Consider the following 17930-nt stretch of genomic DNA (forward strand, 5'->3'; position numbering starts at 1 on the left):
CTGGACTCAAATTATAATCATATTCATATTAGTTGATTTAATAATTTGCTTTAAAAATGTAATGATAGTATACTGTTAAAAACAACAGCACTGATCCTTTGCAGTTAAATTTGTATGTTTATAATATTCATCCACATGTAGTTCTAATTTAATTAAATCTGGCTTGTTTCTTTTCAACTCTAAATACCTTAAAACTCACGTGTTTCTACGTCATGATAATCCACGTGTAAGGATTAGCCTGGAAACAGACTCGATATTGTTTCTACTGGTAAAACAGGAGAGAATTTAACAAAAGGCAGTTTGTAATGGTCTAAAAGGAGAAAAAAGCCTACGTGCAGGTAAATGAATGCAAATGCATGCAAAACAAGTCATTTTAACAATTTTATTTTAACAAGAAGTGTGTCCGATAATATTCTCTGAATGGAACATGTTACTAATAAAACTGTGATCTTTTGACATTAATCTGACTCTGGTTTCAAAGTCTCATTTAACGGCTAATAATTCCCTTAATAACCAAAAACAAAACTCATATCCTGCCATATGATGCATAAATAACAATAAAGTAAGAACCAAAGTAATGGAATGTGTGTTTCGTGGAGTAACTAATGCTTCTTAGCAATAAATCCTATACATTTGGAAACCCAGTTTGTTCTCTTTCTTGCCTGAAGTGACCTCATTTAACTTGTTGCATAAACTGCAAAACTTTCTTATAAATTGTTGGTAAAGTTTGAAAGACAAAAACATTTACTAAAGTTATTTAAATATTCTGATTAAGACAGAGTGGATGTTATAAGAACAGCTTTAAAGACAAAAGAGAACCCATTGTTAAAGCTATTGAAAAAGTAGAATTCAAAACAATTTTAGCACACAGAACTAAAAAGAATAGAAATGTGTTTATTTCAAGTAATCAAAAGTAAAAAAAGACAGAAATATATATCTATAAGCCTTCGTAAATAATCAACTTTTGATAATTAGTCATAAATTGAAAAATCTCAAGTGAAAAAGTAAAAGAAGATGTAGAAATACACACACATAATATTTACCATCAGCTAAAAGCACACAATTTAGGTGTATACTTAAGACTATACGAAAAGTAAGTTAGTATTCTTGAAATTTACTTTTTATATACAATCTATATATTCTAAACTTAAAATGTTCCAATTTAGGCTGAGGAAGTATTCAATATACTTCCTACACAACACATACAGTTGAGATTAGAAGTATTTAGTCAGCCACCAACTGTACAAGTTCTCCCACTTAAAAAAATGTGAGAGGCCTGTAATTTTCTTTATACGTATTACTCAACTATGAGAGATAAAATGGGGAAACAAAATCCAGAAAATCACATTGTCTGATTTTTAAATAATTTATTTGCAAATTGTGGTGGAAAATAAGTATTTGGTCACCTACAAATGAGCAGGATTTCTGTCTCTCACAGACCTGCAACATTTTCAGTAAGAGGATTCTCTGTCCTCCACTCGCTACCTGTATTAATGGCACCTGTTTGAACTTGTTATTTATATTAAAGAGACCTGTCCACAAGCTCAAACAGTCACACTCCAAACTCAAAAAAAAAAAAAAAAATCAAATTTGTGGGTATACATTCGCTGATACATCCGTGCATGTACATCAACATGTACTTTACAATGTGATGCCATTACTCTTAAACATTAATTAACATATTTGCACTTTAGCAAACATGAATTTAGACTTAATCCATTATTATGCTTTTCAGATAGAGTTTAATTAATAGTTAACTAAATTAACAGTTTATTTTAAAACAAAATGTTTGACTTCTGTTAGATCTTGTGACTTGCTAATATTCCCCCAAACTAAAAAAGATATGAAAGAAAACCCTGAACTAAAATCAGTAACTTCTTTGCAGATGGAAGTTTGGTTGTGCGCATGCGCACCTTCGACGGGATTTACCCAACATGGCGGCGCCGTTCAACTGATGTGTTTCGTTGTAGTCGATGGGTAACTCCAAACCAGCTAATTAGCTAAAAACAGACCCCTTTAATGACGAGTGACTCCACGCGGTCTTGCATATATCTTTCACGGGTTACGGTTTAATATTTTTTGACAACGGTATTTGCTGTGAAAATGAGTTACACAACGAAGGTGGTTCAAGTGACCAATGTGTCGCCGAGCACCACGTCGGAGCAGATGAGGACGTTGTTTGGGTTTTTGGGAACCATCGAAGAACTAAAATTGTTTCCACCAGAGTGAGTTTGACCACGTTGTTTCCGCATATTATCGCTCATTTCAACGCTAGAACAGACCTGTGTTTTTATGGAAACGGAGTCCGCTTCATTGCTAAAGGCTAGGCCATGCTAGCTTGACATGCTGTTAGCATTAGCACACCTAGCTAACGTTGACCTGCTAAGACATTCACAACTTTGAAAAATTGCGTTTTAAATGCACTTGATTAGTACCAGTTATTAACGTCTGTCGTGTAGCAAATGAGACAATAATATATATAAAAAAGAAATTATACATTTATAAGAGTAATATTGAGTTTTAGCATATATGTGAATTAAAATAGACCATATTAACCTTTTTAATTTAAAAATAGTGATGCTTCAATAGTTTTAAAATGAACTTACACATTTTGTATTATAATTTCTGATACATGCACTGTTTTTTTCTTTTCTAAATTGTTAGTACATTATGATAAGACTTTTATGGATTGTCTTCCGTAATGTGATTAATGCACCTTTATGTGGGGACAAATAAAGTTTTAAAGTTTAAAAAATTGACATGTTTCCTTGTCTCCGCAGTGATTCTCCGATGCCGGTGACCTCCCGGGTGTGTTTTGTGAAGTTCCAGGAGGCTGAGTCGGTGGGAGTGTCTCAGCATCTGACTAACACTGTGTTTGTGGACCGAGCCTTGATAGTGGTCCCGTTTGCAGAAGGTTTGTCTCATATTCTTATGTGCTTTATTGATGCTTTATTGATTGAACGGCATGTGATCCATTTTAGCCACATAGTAAATTTCTGAAACTGTTTGAAGTTAGTTAAAAAATGTAATTTTAAATCTCATATTTGTTATACTGTCGTTGAAAACCTTTATTTCCTTTTTTTTTTAGTATTTTGCTTATGCCGATATGGGAGCTAACAATGGCTGTAACGCACAGTAAATGAAAATGCACTTAATGCATGAGAAGCTTAACGTTCCCCAACAGCTGCAGACACTTCAGTGTTCAGAGGAAAAAGGAGGAAAAAAAAACACATCAATGTTGCATATTATTTTCTCCCCCTTCATTAGACTATCCACTGTTAAACCTTTCTCTGTTATTTGTGTGTATGTGTGTATGTGTGTGTGATTTTTGTAGTGAAGAAGGCAAAAGCAGCCCCGTCGTTGATGGGTGAAAGTGGTCCTCTGCCCGCCAACAGGGAATTGTATACATTTTCATGAGCCAACAAGCATTCAAGCCCCTACTCTTCTCTTTTGTCCACTATTCTCTCTCTGCCTGATCTTTTCCTTTTCTCTGTTAATTCTCACCTGGATAGTGTGTTTAAAAAAAAAAAAAGTTTAATATAAATATTATTTCCTGAAATTTGAGTTAAAATGTAAACACTGCTTGGCCATCCTTTTTTTTAAAGGCCCACTCTGATCAACTTATGACCAACTTTTAAAGTGTTTTCAGTGCTGTTTTTAGCTAAAGTCAAAGATCTGTCATTTTCCAAGATACATGTCAAGGCCAAGGCCCGGGGGCCGGATCTGGCCCTCCGGGTAATTCTATCCGGCCCTCCAGATCATTTTATTTTATTGTTAATAATGTTATCTTACGCTTATGTTTAACTAGCATTATTTCGAGTAAATGTATTTTTATCAAGAGTAAAATATTGGTTTTTTGGGCTGTTTTAGAGTTAAGCTAACATTTAAGCTACATGCTAATTGTTTTGGCTAACCTACTTTTTTTTTTTTTTTTTGCTAATTTGGCATTTAACTATTTTAGTTAGCTATCAGCTTCAGTGTTTTTAGCTATCAATTTCAGCATCTTCAGCGGCCAAAATCAGCTTACAGCGTTCCTACTAGCATTATTACAGGTAATGCTATGTATCTAGTTCATAGTTATGTTAAAAGTTAAGTTTTTTAAGTTTTAAAAATGTAGCTTTAGAGTGTTCAATAAACGTTTATCTTGTTTGGCCCGTGATCTAAGTTGTCTTTTGGATTTTGGCCCCTTGTGCGATTGAGGTTAACACCCCTGTTCTAGGACATAGTTTCTGCAGAGCAGAATTAGCTCAATAGAAATTTATCTCTGAGTTCTGATTGTTGGGGCAGAGCAACCCCGCCCCACTTCCCCTCCCCGTTGCTCAGAGCTCTCTGTTTAACCGGAGCCGAGAGCATTTCATTATTTTTCATTTGCTCCTGATTCACAACAATTTAAATAAATATATGTAATTTTTCGCTTAATTGTCTCCTTAATTAGAAAAAGGCCACAGAAGGAAGTTAAGAACACCTTTATTATCGAAGTGGGTCTTTAAACTTTAAGGATTGTCGCTTTGCAGTTTATTCTTCTTTTTGTTTTGTTAATTTCATGAAAAGAAAACAACTAGAAATAAGAAAATAATAGTTTCTTTTTCCATTGTAAAATTTTTACCTGATTACAATTGAAAACAGGAGCATCAGGTGTGCTTTTTTTTTTTTTTTTTGGTTTTGTTTTTTTTAATCAGATCAGTCTTTTCAGGAAGCTACTGACATGAAAAATGTGTAACATGATTTTCTACTTTCGCTCTCTTTAAGGGTATGGATAAATATTTGATTTCGGTTGATCAAATGCTGTTTTTCCTTCTATTTTATTTGAATTTTAACCCACAAAGGTTTAAATCAATTTATTGGATGGGTAATAAAATAAATACACAGATTAGACCTCATCTTGTCATACATTGTTTAAAGTAGCCAGCCGACATGACGATGTTGGTAACTATTCTCTTTAACAGTGGTCTTCTTTTGTTGTTGTGTTTTACAGTTCTTTTTCCTGGCTCAGCCAGTCCTGTATACCAGGCCCTGCTGAAAATACCATCCATCAGTTTTGTGTCCTGCAGCAATTTCTCTCTCCAGTGGGCTCTTGTTTTTAAGTGTTTTCCCTGTTGTGTCCCTTTTTTTTATTTTTTTATTTTTAGGTCGTTTTATTTTGTGTATATGTTGCACTGGGTATTGATTGAGAGTGAGATAATATTGAGGTGCCATTTAAAAAAAAATTAAAAAGAGGTATTTGTGTTTTTTCACAGATTTATGTCATATTTTTATGAATTATTTGAACTGTAATTGCAAAAATGAAAGACCGTTCTGTGTCCAGTCTTACTGGCGCAGTGTGAGGTAAGGATGTAAAGATGATGATTTGCAGCAGGCACACTTCCTACCCTGCATTTTATATCGACTATTTTCACACGATCCACTTGAACCCTTTTGAAATGTGTTTTTGGTAAGTAGACACTGATAGCTTGTTTAGTTTTCCTGCCAAATCCCTAAAATTCTCTGTGTTGTTTGTATCTCGATTTTTCTCTGTGTGCTTTTAGTAGCGAAGCCGCCAGCGTGAGTCGCTTGTTTCAGTAAGCATCTAAATGAAAATTGAGGGCTCACCCAACTGGAGAAGCAGCTGTGCTTGCTAACGTTTGGTTCATGACTTTAAAAACACACTCAGGTGATACATTTTTGGCAGTGTTCATTTGGAGTAGTGTGATTTATTCCAGCTTTAGCTATTGTCACTGCAGAGATTATGTTGAATTATGGGAACTCATCTGTAAGGTGATGAACTAATTTGAAGAATTACAGTGAGAAGAAGTTTTTTTGTCTTTTCCAGAACGTCTTGTGTGTATGCGGCGTCCAGACGGTCGCTCCTAACGCCCGCTTTGTATTTCCCTGTAGGATCAATCCCCGATGAGGCTAAAGCTTTGTCCTTGTTGGCTCCAGCAAATGCTGTTGCAGGAATTCTGCCAGGAGGTGGCCTCCTTCCAACGCCAAACCCCATCACCAATCCAGCTGTAAGACCAAAACTCACCGCTGATTTATTACCGTGACCCAGAAATATGACGTTCTCTGGATCAAAAGATTAAGCTTAAAACTCAAAGGAGTTCATCTTTTTTACTGATCTAGACTTTCATGAAAGATTTTAAAGGGATTTAGGTTTTTAAAAAATGGTTTCAAATTATTAGAATATAATTTATATGATGAAAATGTATAGATAATAAAATAATAATGGCTGCAACAACAATAATATAACAATATAAAACAGGGCTGACACGATTAGACGACTAATCGACTATTAAAATAGCCGACGACTATTGTAATAGTCGATTAGTCGTTACTTTATATTATATGAACTCAAAGTGTAGTAAAGTTAAAGTTGTGAGCGTTCAAAAACTGCATTTTTTAATATTTGAGTGAGACCAAAACTTTATCTTTTGAGCAAAAAAGTTCCTTCGTTTCAGACACTAACCTCATTTGATTTAATAGCTGAAATAATAAAGAACGGAGGATGCTCGATTCATTAAAAGTTTAATAAACTATCCTCTTAATTGTCTTTATTTTAGTTAGTTTAAAGCTAATGATGGTTAAGACGTGAGCTTCAAATCCACTTTGCACTTTGGTCTAATAATCAGAGAAAATAATCTGTTATTAGTCGACTATTAAAATAATCGTTTGTGGAAACCTTAATATAAAACATGTTTGTAAAGGAGCAGTTTAGCTTAATGAAGCTTGCCCCAAAAAATGTCAAATATAAAACTACTACTCAGTTTTAGGAGTAATGAAATACAAAGTAACAGATTACTGTAATCTAATTACTTTTGTCAGTATTGGAGTAACATAAGAAATTACAGTTCAAATTTCAGTAATTAAATCACAATTATTAGAGTACAGAAAACTTCATCACTCACATTTTAATGCAGTGAAATATATTTACTAGATAATTTGTCTTAAATGGATTCAATTACATTAAACTATTTTTAATTTTGTTAGAACTTTTTTGTAAATATAGTTCCACTTCTACATCCGTGTTTACTGTCTTCTAACCAAATTCACGTCTTCACTTCAGCTTGGGGCGAACCCCTTTGGTGGTCCAAACATAGATCCAATGGCAGCTTTTGGATTCCCAGGACCCAACATGAATCCTCAGGTGGGACAGAAACCGCTCTGAGAAATAAATGACTCGATTTCAGGTTTTCATTCAGCTGATTCCCTCGTGTGTCCTTCCTTACAGGCTGCTGATCAGCTGTTAAAGATGATGACCGATCCAAAGTAAGTCCATGCAGAGATGAGTTACCATCAACAGGGAACGCCTTTGATAATAACAAACAAAATTATGGATTCCTTTCAGACTTAACCCCTTGGCTGCCGGTTTGAACCTGAGCGCCAGCCTGAAAGCCGACGCGTCCAACAAAGAGATCGAGGAGGCCATGAAGAGAGTCCGGGAGGCCCAGTCACTCATTTCTGCTGCCATCGAACCCGGCCGTGAGTGCTTCCTTCAACAGTTTAAAAATGTTTTTTTAGATTGTTAATCAACTCAAATATTCTATTTTATTCCCAAATTTGGAGGTTTCGGTTTGGTCGCTTCTTTTAAACTTTAAGGTTTTTAAATTTTAAGTCTGCAGTTCTTTAAGTTTACAATACTTGGAATTTTATGTCATTGTTTTTATTGGTTCTTATACTTGTATTATCATGAGTATTTCTATTTTATTTATATATATATTTCTTTTTCAATGCCGTATATCTGTTGCATCTTTTGTGGCAAATCTACCTCGAGTCTTTACTGAAGCAGTATTTCTAGTTTTTGCTTGTATTGAAACTTTCCAAACTTCTGCTTACAGTACTTTCTGAAACTTTTACACACTTAAAATTTCATTAGTAAACATGTTGTAGTACTGAGGGATTTTGCTCACTTTTGTTCTTTCAGACAAAGACGGCAAAAAGAAGCATTCCCGCTCCAGGTCCAGGTCCAGACGAAGACGGTCGAGATCACGTTCAAGACACAGGTAAACCCTCGACCGAACAGTTTGGAGCGGACTTCCGTTCCGTTTGTTCCGTTTCACGAGAAAGTTTTTAATGTGAACCCAGTCGCAGGCGAACCAGGAGCCGGTCCAGACGCAGATCCAACTCCAGAACCAGGAGGCGCTCCAAAAGCCCCCGCAAGAGGGGCACCCACTCCAGAGACAGAGGCCGCAGATCTCGAAGCAGAACCAGGTTTGTCATTCATGCAGCAACTTTTTTGCTAGTTTTGTTTTTTTGTCTTTGATTTATTTATTTTTTATTATTTTCAGCAGAGACAGGAAGAAAGAAGATATAGGAAGGAGAAGATCCAAGACTCCACCAAAAAGCTACAGCACAGCGAGGAGGTCACGCAGTCCGAACCGGTGAGTTCAGCTTCTGTTGTTCTCTCACATCATTGAACATGTTACATATTTAACTGCACAGAGTGAAAACGGTTTGATGGTCATTGTTGAAGGTCAGCCTGAGAACTGAGGTTGACATGAGCTGAACTGTTTTTTCTTTTAAATTTATCTCTAAGTTTGGAAGAGTCTGTGGGTTATGTCCGAACTCACCCTAATCCCTAACTTCTAAAAAAACAAAATAATGCAGGACTATCTAGGCCCCTGGGATTTAAAAGCTATTTGGACACCATGCTGACTTTTTTTTTTTAAAAACGGCAAGTAATTTATGAATCCACTGTGTTCTGATGATGAAAAAGTATATGGTTTTTTAGAAATTACATTCAAACACATTTTTTTTGCAAAATGTGTTGAAACGCAATGCATTGTGGTCTATATTCGCGCATGGATACACACTGGTTTTTCGCAATGACTTCTGGGAAATATCGAGTGCACTCGATATTGGAATTACAGATCCGGACAGCTCTAGAAAATGGTGAACTCCTAATATAGTGCACGATTAGTGAGTAGGGAAGGACACAGTCTATATATTTTAAAGAAAGTGTTGCTTAAGAATGTACAAAAGCATTTTACCAAGAGCTACAAAATTCTGTTAAAGACCCACTGATGAAAACTGTATTTTTAACGTGTTCTTGTGGCGTTTTTCCTGATGATGAAAGACATACATTAAGACATTCAAGCTTAAAATTGCATTTCTGAGTATTTATTTATTCAAATTGATGTAAATAAGATGCAGACAAAAAAAAAAAAAACGCTGTTTAGGAAAACAATCATTTGTTACATAGAAACTCTCTGCTCTGCATTATTTCTATTACTTGTAGACGACTAGATCTATGTATGTTTTTGTTTTCCTCGTCTGTGCTGACATTCGGCTCAAAACTGTACGACTGGATAGATCCACATCGCTCGCCATTTGGGAAACTTTAAATTAATTAGTGCCGCTCTGAAGAAACTCTGGCCTAGAGACAGGACCGATTAGTCGACTATTAAAATGGTCAATGACTATTTTAATAGTCAATTAGTCACTACTTTATATTATATGGAGTTAGAGTGTAGTAAAGTTGAACCAAAAAATTCACTTTTCAATATTTGAGTCAGTGAGACCAAAACTTTATCTTTTTTGAAAAATAGTTCTTTGTTTCAGATGTTAACCTCATTTGATTTAATCTTCTTTTAATACTAAAGGACAGGCTGCACTATTCATTAAAAGTTTAATAGATATAATCTTAATTGTCTTTATTTATAATTAGTTTAAAGTTAATGATGGTTAAGATGTGTTTTACATCCAGTTTGCACATGACCTGATCAGTCGACTAGTAAAATAATCGTTTGTGGCATCCCTACCTAGAAAACTACACAGGTTTTTTTATTTTGTCAAAAACTTTATAATCATGCCTTAAAATAACTAAAAGATGAAGGAGTGAGTCTTTAATTGCGTAAATAGTAGAAGATTTACGGTAAATCACAGAAGGACAGGAGCTAAAACTGTTGACGAGTTAAGACCTGAAACGCAGACAACATGTTTTCCTTTTGATGGTCTGTGAAAAAACTTCATCCACTTCAAAGAAACATCATTTTATGCTAAACAGGAGACACAGGAAGAGCCGCAGCGTCAGCCGATCTCCTAAGAAATCTCCCAAAAGGAGAGTTTCTCCGTCCCCATCTCCTCGAAGGTGAGCGTGTTCCCTCTAACACCTACGAATCCGAAATGACCGACCTTCTTGACCGTTTTTCTTTTTCTTTGCAGACATAAGAAGGAGAAGAAAAGGGAGAAAGAGAGAGACCGCAGGAGCGATAAAGAGCGCGTCCGTGAAGAGCGGGAACGCTCCACCAGCAGGAAGAAGAAGAGCAAAGACAAAGAGCGCGAGCGTGAGAGGAAATCAGACGGAGAGAAAGACGTCAAGGTTGGTTGTCTTCAGGCTGCACGACTGGTAAGGCGGTCCAGATGGTCCCAGGAGTCACATGACGACTTGTTTCCACAGATCACCCGAGATTATGACGAGGAGGAACAAGGGTATGACAGTGAGAAGGAGAGGCAGGACAGGAAAGGCTCAGATGACTCTGGTTTGTCTCCTCATTCAGATGGTAACGGCACCGGGCGTCACGTGAAGCAGGCCAAAGTTAACGGTGCCGACGACCACCACGAAGAAGACATGGATGTCAGTGACTGACGTGCTGCATCCCACACGCTCCCTCCATTTTGACTGTACATACGCTACATTGTTTTTTTTTTGTTTGTTTTGTGGGGATGAACCTAAAATGTGAAGTGTTTCAAAAGTATTGTGTATCGTACAGAAGTTTGCAAACTTTTCGGTTATAGAATTTGGTCGTTCTGCCAACAGATTAGCTGAGACTGGAAGTAGCGTCGCTTTCTTACAATGATCAGATTTAGTCACTTCATGTATTGTATCTTCATTTTTGTTAAGTGCTGTGGTGTAACACTAAAGCCTTGTTCCCCTCCCTGAGGAACTGTTACATCTTGCTGATCTAGAAGTGTTTTATCATAAATTTCTTTTATATAATAAAGCCTGTTTGAAGAGGTACGATGATGTATTCGTCTTTTAAGTTCCTCTAAAGTCTTGTTTCCAGGACGACCCAGTTATGCTTTGCATTCACTGACTGTTTTTTATTTACAGCGCGTGCGTGTCATTGTAGTGTGATGACTGGAAAAGCAACAACAATGGTCATCCAGCAGTTCATCTTTTTATTGCTTTTTTTCTGGTACATCGTGTATATTTAAAGGGTAACCAAACCCTAAACCAACTTTTTTTTTGGCTTTTGACCTCTATAAATGGGGCTTTAAAAGTGCTGTTTGTCTGTTGGTTATTACAGAGTTTGACAAATTCTAATAAACTTGTTTAATTCTTGAAAATATAGTCAAAAACCGTCTGCATGCTGCCCCCTACAGGTTAAGTATTACACTTGAACTTCGTGATTGGTCAAACCATAGACATCCCACGTCATGATCTACAGTAATAAGTTCCCCAAGCCCCGCCCCTCTGACTGCATTTTCACATTTTGGCTCTGGGTGGAGTCGGCCTCCAACTTCCCTGTTTGGTTACCCTTTAAGGTTTGAAAGAGGATTGCAGGCGTCTAAGAAGAATACAGCAGTAAAGAGGAAATGCTAGCTTAGGGCTCTATTGGCACCATCACTTTCTCCCAGTCAACAGGTGGCTGCAGCAGCTCCGCCCCAACCGTCTCGTTCTATTTTCCTTAACTTTCAACCAGAGGCCCGCTCAAGAGGTTAGTACTGTTTAATACACATGTATCAGTCGAGGCCTGGGGGCCGGATCCGGCCCTCATTTATTATTAATGGCCCAATGTTATCTTACGCTTATTTCTAACTTTTACAATTTTGACAAAATGTTTGTTATGGAGAGTAAAACATTGAGTCATTTAATGTTTAAGTTGATTAATTCAGGAATAATATTCTTTTTTTGTTTTAGGCTGTTTTTCACGCTAGCTACTTGGGCTAAATTAGGCTTTTTTAAAGGTTAGCAATTTTTTCAGCTATATCCTAGCTAACCTAGGTTTTTCTTTGTGTTTTTTTTTAGCTAATTTGGCATTTAGCTACTATTTTAGCTGTCTCAGCTTCAGCGTTTTCAGCTATCAGCACTAGCATGTTCAGCATTCACACTAGCATCATTGCAGGTAATGCTATCTAGTTCATAATTATGTTAAAGTTCCAGTTATAAAGTTAAAACAATTTAGCTTTAGAGTGTTCAATAAATGTTTATTCTGTTTGGCCTGCAACCTAGGGTGTTTTTTGGATTTTGGCCCCCTTTGCGATTGAGTTTGACACCCCTGGTTTATTGGGTCCATTTACAATGGAGACGCTCAAAATATGGAACCGGACCGTCCAGTAGAAACCATTGACATAAATGGAGATTAAGAAGGCTGTGACGTCACCAATAGAAAATGCCTTACCTTTGGTTCCGAGGAAATGAAGTCAATTCAGCCGCCATTTTTTGTCGATACAGATATCCCCCGATTTCGCCATTTTGGAACCAGACAAGCAGTGATTGGTTCGTCACATGCTCTTATCGAGGCATCTGATTGGCCTGTTTATAGCTTGAAAAACTTGCGATAAAGTATTTTATAAAAAAAAATTACATTTAGCAAGATAATGTAAAATAGGGTCCCAGACCAAGAGTGGGTATTCTGACAACCAGAATGACGGAGAAATTGTTTCTTTTTCAAGAGAAATCTGGGATTTTAGCTTTCTGCGACCATCCCCTCCCCCATCGCGTTACTATTTCGGAACATGAGGGGGGAGGGGACGATCAATCCAGTTCTTTCCGGTTACGCCCAAACACAAAATGTTTAACATACTGTAACTTTTCAACCGTTAACACGATTGTCGTGATTCCAGCAGATTTTGAAGGAGAAAAGCCGCTTTTCTCCTTCAAAATCTGCTGCAATCACGACAATCGAGCTAACAATTAAAAATTAAACAAAAAAGCTGAAGATTTTTAAACAGAATCAGTTGAAACACGATGCTGGTGCTTTATTTAAAGGGATGTGACCTAGATAAAGATGTTTTTTTATGAAAGTCAAAGCCAGAAATGAGGAATTAATCATCATTGACCAAGAGCCCGCAGTATAAACGCAATAACTTAGTTTACTTGGATTCTTTTTTTTTTTCTTGTGTTGGAAAATAAAATAAAAAAACTGAGACTACATCACAAGCACAAAAAAGCTGGATCAAAGTCATAGTGTTACATTTTTTCCCCCTTAAATATTACTCTGCAAAGAATGTCATAAAAGTTAAAGGTAAACAAGCGTGTGATCCAACACAGCCAAAGCATGCCACAGATATCAGGGAAAAGTATTCAACCACAAACTATTTGACCTGATATATATGGGGTCAAATCAGGATCAGCTTAAAGTGAATGGAAAAACAGATTAAAAAATGGACATTGTAACTGAAAAGAAAATTTAATTTGAAAAATGAAAAAAAAAATAGAAATTCTGAAAACAAGACACTGTGAATTAAAAAAAACCTGAAAATTTCAAAACTGAAAAAAAATGGACATTTTGAAAACAAGACACTGAATTTGAAAAACCTGGAAATTTGAAAAAAAGGAAAATTTGAAGAAACAAAAATAGAAAATTTGAAAAAAAAATAAAAAAAATAAAAAAAAGAAAACTGAACTCAGATTATCCATTAGTAACAGCTGCTCAGCTCAGCAATGAGAACAGATATAAAACAAGACACTGTGAATTTGAAAAAAATGAAAATTTGAAAAAAAATATTTTGGAAATTTGAAAAAAAAAAAAATTTTAATTTCAAAAAAAATTTTTTACAAATTTTTTTTTAGAAAATTTGAAAAAAAGGAAAAAACTGTAAACTGTTAGAAAAACGATTATTTATTAGTAACAGCTGCTCAGCAGTGAAAACTAGAAAATCAGACTTGAAACTGTAAAACAGAGGACAGAGTAAAGATTCAGAAAAAAACAGAAAAAATGAAAATTCAGCAGCTGTTTCTAATAGATAATTTGTTTTGAATCAATATTTTTTTTTCATTTATAGTTTTATGCCAAGTTTTCACATTTTTTCTTTTTCTTATTTTTCAAAATTTGTTTTAAGTTTTCAGTATTTTTTCCAAATTTTCAAAATATTGTTTTCAAATTTTCTGTTTTTTTTTAATTTACAGTGTCTTGTTTTCAAAATGTCTATTTTTTCATTTTTCAAATTTACATTTTTCTTTTCAGTTACAATGTCTATTTTTTAATTTGTTTTTTCGTTCACTTTAAGCTGATTCTGACTTGACCCCATAGATATCCCCCATCTGGGGTTTTTCTCACCCCCCACACACAAATATCCAGAGAACTACGACAGCACAGAAACCCCACTCGCACAGAAAACAGAACTCGTACCGTCACAACACGTGGAGGAAGCCGAGGGGTAACATGAGCTGACCTGAAAACACAGGAGGCCGTCCTGCACCGAGGAGAGAAGCGTTCACATCGGAACGGATGTGTTTGGATGCTAAACCCTCATCCCTGCTGGTTAGAAACATTCTTTAAGTTCTGGAAATATATTGCTACACAGTGTTACTCCTTCTGAGTTCATATATATATATATTCAATCAAAGCTCAGTCTAAGGTTATAGCTAGATCTGTGATTTCCTTTGCCGTGAAATAAAGATGCAACATCAATTATTTACATGAGCGTGTCAGTGCAGTTTCAGGATCAAGAAAGTCCTTGCAGGTCAGGAGGGTGGGCGTGGCCATGAGGTGCATGAGGTTTGTCATTTTAAAACTTTCACAGTAGAGAAGCAGAAAATCTCCTGCCAGTGCCCATTAATCTGTCGTCTTTGATCGACTGGCTTTAGATACATCAGCAGAATAAATGATCGATGAAAGATTTTTGTTTTTCCTTCTTAAACAGCTAAAGGATAAGAATATTTAGATCATTCAAGGGTTTTCAGTTCTTCCTCATTCCCTCTGAGCCGCTTGAAGGTTTCACGTCAGTTCCCTTTACAGGTCAGAGGTCAGGGAAGTGGGTGGGGTCTTCCTTGTACTCCGCTGGGATGACGAAGATGGACTCTTCGAACTCATCGTAGCGGAATTCCTGAAAGGTGACGGTCGCCGTGATGGTGGGGAAGACGGGGATGTCTGGAGAGAAAAGGGAAAAACAAGATTTTTAAACTCTTTTTCTGATCAACTTTTTAATTTATCTCTAAATGTGGTCTTTCAATTGTGATTAGTCAGTTTTTAGTCAAAAATCAAACCATCAACCTCACATTAGTGGTGCAGCAAAAATATCGAGGCGGGAGCTTAGTGTATTTTCTACAATCTTTTTCATTTTTTTAGTCTGCTCCTGATTCACAATAATTTGAATAAAGAAAAACGCATTAATCTATCCTCAGAAAAATCCCCCATGTTAAAAACAGTAAGGGCGTGAATTGGCGATATGATACTATCGGGATGCGCATCTCAAGATACGATACAATATTTACCATAAAGTACCAAAACAATTTTTAAACATTTTTTTTAAGTGTTTGACTTAGAGAAAAACTCGATCTGAATATTTATGAGCCTTTCATCTTAATTAAATTGTAAAATGTATATTATTTAATGCTCACAACGTTTAGCACTGCAACTGTATCTCATATATAAGTTGCTTTGACCCACAAATTTATGGTGCTTTTACTTTGAAAAATTCAGAAATATAGTTTCTTAAAAGGAACAGCTGTTATCTTCTTATTGCCACAACAATATATATTTTTGAGTATTAAAAAAACATTAATGAATTATTGCTTGGTGATTTGGAAAAAAATTGTATATCACGATATAAATTGTTTTATAAACCAATAGCAATATATATATATTACAATAATGTATATTTTCAGTTATTCTAGAAAAAAATATTGAGAAAAATGTCATTATTTACTTTCCTCTGATTTTATTTTTAAAGGACCGTTTAACAGAATAGTCACAAATGAGAAACCTTTATTTAAAGTGCAAAACAGTTTCAAGTTTCTTAGCAGGAAAGCGCATTTGTGCACTAAAGTTTAGCAATAAAAATGAACAAATAAAAACAATAGAAGAGAAATGTCACGATGCACACCGAGCTAGAATGAACGAGTCCCACTTTCACCATTTTTTTTAAATGTTCCCAGTAGTGTTTTAATGATGATTATGACGTTTTAACCAAAATCCCAAAACCTAAATGTCTTAAAAAGCCACTCTTCATGTTGCTTTGGTCGCGGTGTAGAGCTGTTTAAACAGGCTCGGTGTTCTCTGCTGCCAACTAGTGGTCGGAGGTTTAGATGGAAAACAAAAGTAAGACGACGATCTAAGTTTGCCTATAAATAATTAATTTAATATAATCTTTTCAACATTTAAACCTTTTAAAAAAAACTATTTTCATGGATCTTCGACACGTACCGAGTTTGACAGGAAACCCAGGAGGAAGCTTCATCTGAACGAACTCTCGGAGTTTGTTGAAGTGCTTGAAAGGAGCGACGACTTCCAACACATTTAGTAACCTGAAGACAAACGAGAAGAAACAATCTGATGCTGAATTCACACGGAAACAAACGGGATTTACTTTAATTATTTCAGAAACATAAATAAATGAATGAGTCTCCAGTTGCTCTTAAAACAGACTTTTTTCTCACATAAACAGAGAACTTCAAACCTACAGAACTGGTCAGAGAACCTGCGTCTACACAACAGAATTACTCCTCTAACTCCGGCTTCGGCTGTTTTCGTGCAAGATTGAGACTTTCAGCTCAACAAAATACATTTACCAAAATGCAAAAAAGGAGTCATTACGTTAAAAAGCCATTAGCTATAGTAAAGAATGGAGTTTTAATGTGGTCTCCATTAAGATTCACTTAGTAAGAAGATGAAAGAATTCACTGGAAAAATATGTTTTTGCATCATCTGCTCGTTTTAAGCTGCATATATCTTTTAAAATTCACTTATTTGTTTATCTCCCATAAACTCGACAGATGATTTTGAAAACAAACTTTTATGCTGAAATAAGATCACAGGATTATCTTTGATGCTGCTTTTGCCTGAACTGAAGGGAATCGAGTTGTTTGGATCTCACCTTTGAAAAGCAGGAAAACTCGGAGGTTATTTCATAGGAACCACGTCCAAAATATGAACTTGTACATTATTTTTCTGTCATTGTTGCTGTTATGAGGGGAGTTATTCATTTGCTGCGTCATTTTTTGGTTAGGATGTTCTGGAAAAGAGGTGCTTAGGCCTTTAACTATCCAAAAAAAAGAAAATCACAAAAAAAGTTGTTCTTTTTGCTACTTATTGCCTTGATACGGAGCCCCTAAAGAGACATTAAATTAAAAAAATGCCTTAAAATACACAGACAGTTATCAATATTTTTTTGCTTCAGTTTTTAGAAAAAAAAAATTATATTTTGGATAGTAACGTGTGAGCACCAGATAGTAACTGAAAAAAAGGTTCTAAAAATTGAAGTAAAAAAAAAAATATAAAACAAAATACTAACTGGTGCGCACAAGTTAGTATCTTATCTACATCAATCAGTAACTACATTTTTTAAACTTACAAATGTTTTTCTTCTATTTTCATTTATGTCCCTTTCGGGCTCCGTACATTTGGGAGTAATATTTACATGTTTTCTAAATGTTCTCCACCATTTGGTTGAGCAGGTAGATAACCAGTTAACCAGTTAACTAAATTATTCCACATATTTTGTTCTTAATGATTGATCATAATAAAGAATTAATTTTTAATTTTGAGTATTTGAAGGTCCAGATTAATATATCTAATATATAATGGATTTGGGGATAAAGCTGCTGGAAATGAAAAACGGTTAACAGTGATCAACTCTAGAGCAAAATCTCATTTAAAACATTCTGTGCTTTTAAACTTCATTACATGTTAAACTGGTGTTCTGATCTGTTTTTAATAATTCATAGTCTTGTTTCATCTTCATATACGGAAGTTTTGGGGTTTTTTTCTGCAGTTGTTTTACAGAGGTTTGTAATGTTTATCAAACATACACGGATTTTTGGTGCAAATTTGAACTTTTTTTTTTTT

At 35.4% G+C, this 17930-nt stretch overlaps 3 protein-coding genes across 8 annotated transcripts in view; 1 reads left to right on the forward strand and 2 right to left on the reverse strand.

The window, feature by feature from the left end:
- The window catches only part of rpe65a (retinoid isomerohydrolase RPE65 a), an 8297-nt gene extending 5931 nt beyond the window's left edge, over nucleotides 1–2366 (reverse strand). Inside the window, exon 1 of the mRNA XM_024273457.2 lies at nucleotides 2283–2366. The gene's annotated coding sequence lies outside the window, so the exon portion shown is untranslated. The remainder of the gene's footprint in view (nucleotides 1–2282) is intronic.
- On the forward strand, nucleotides 1886–10936 carry LOC112147230 (serine/arginine-rich splicing factor 11). 6 transcript variants are annotated; one of them, XM_024273460.2, is made up of 13 exons: nucleotides 1886–2225; nucleotides 2781–2914; nucleotides 5875–5990; nucleotides 7043–7123; nucleotides 7208–7245; nucleotides 7325–7458; nucleotides 7901–7979; nucleotides 8062–8187; nucleotides 8265–8357; nucleotides 9983–10066; nucleotides 10141–10297; nucleotides 10376–10407; nucleotides 10476–10936. In XM_024273460.2, the coding sequence occupies exons 1-13, from the start codon at nucleotides 2104–2106 to the stop codon at nucleotides 10480–10482; spliced, it is 1203 nt and encodes a 400-aa protein (XP_024129228.1). In that variant the 5' UTR covers nucleotides 1886–2103; the 3' UTR covers nucleotides 10483–10936. The 6 variants fall into 6 exon arrangements, with proteins under 6 accessions (XP_024129228.1, XP_024129227.1, XP_024129226.1 ...); XM_024273462.1 differs by adding an exon at nucleotides 4976–5650 and having other exon boundaries at nucleotides 2209–2225; nucleotides 10376–10936; XM_024273463.1 differs by adding an exon at nucleotides 5526–5650 and having other exon boundaries at nucleotides 2209–2225; nucleotides 10376–10936.
- A 3514-nt stretch (nucleotides 10937–14450) lies between these two features.
- LOC112147278 (ankyrin repeat domain-containing protein 13C) overlaps nucleotides 14451–17930 on the reverse strand; it is a 15535-nt gene continuing 12055 nt past the window's right edge. Inside the window, exons 12-13 of the mRNA XM_024273537.2 lie at nucleotides 16290–16390; nucleotides 14451–15014 (exon numbers count right to left, since the gene is read on the reverse strand). Coding sequence (XP_024129305.1) covers nucleotides 14884–15014; nucleotides 16290–16390 — 232 coding nt within the window. The 3' untranslated portion in view covers nucleotides 14451–14883. The remainder of the gene's footprint in view (nucleotides 15015–16289; nucleotides 16391–17930) is intronic.

Source organism: Oryzias melastigma, linkage group LG17, assembly GCF_002922805.2.
Source record: "Oryzias melastigma strain HK-1 linkage group LG17, ASM292280v2, whole genome shotgun sequence".
In the NCBI taxonomy this organism is placed as follows: Eukaryota; Metazoa; Chordata; class Actinopteri; order Beloniformes; family Adrianichthyidae; genus Oryzias; species Oryzias melastigma.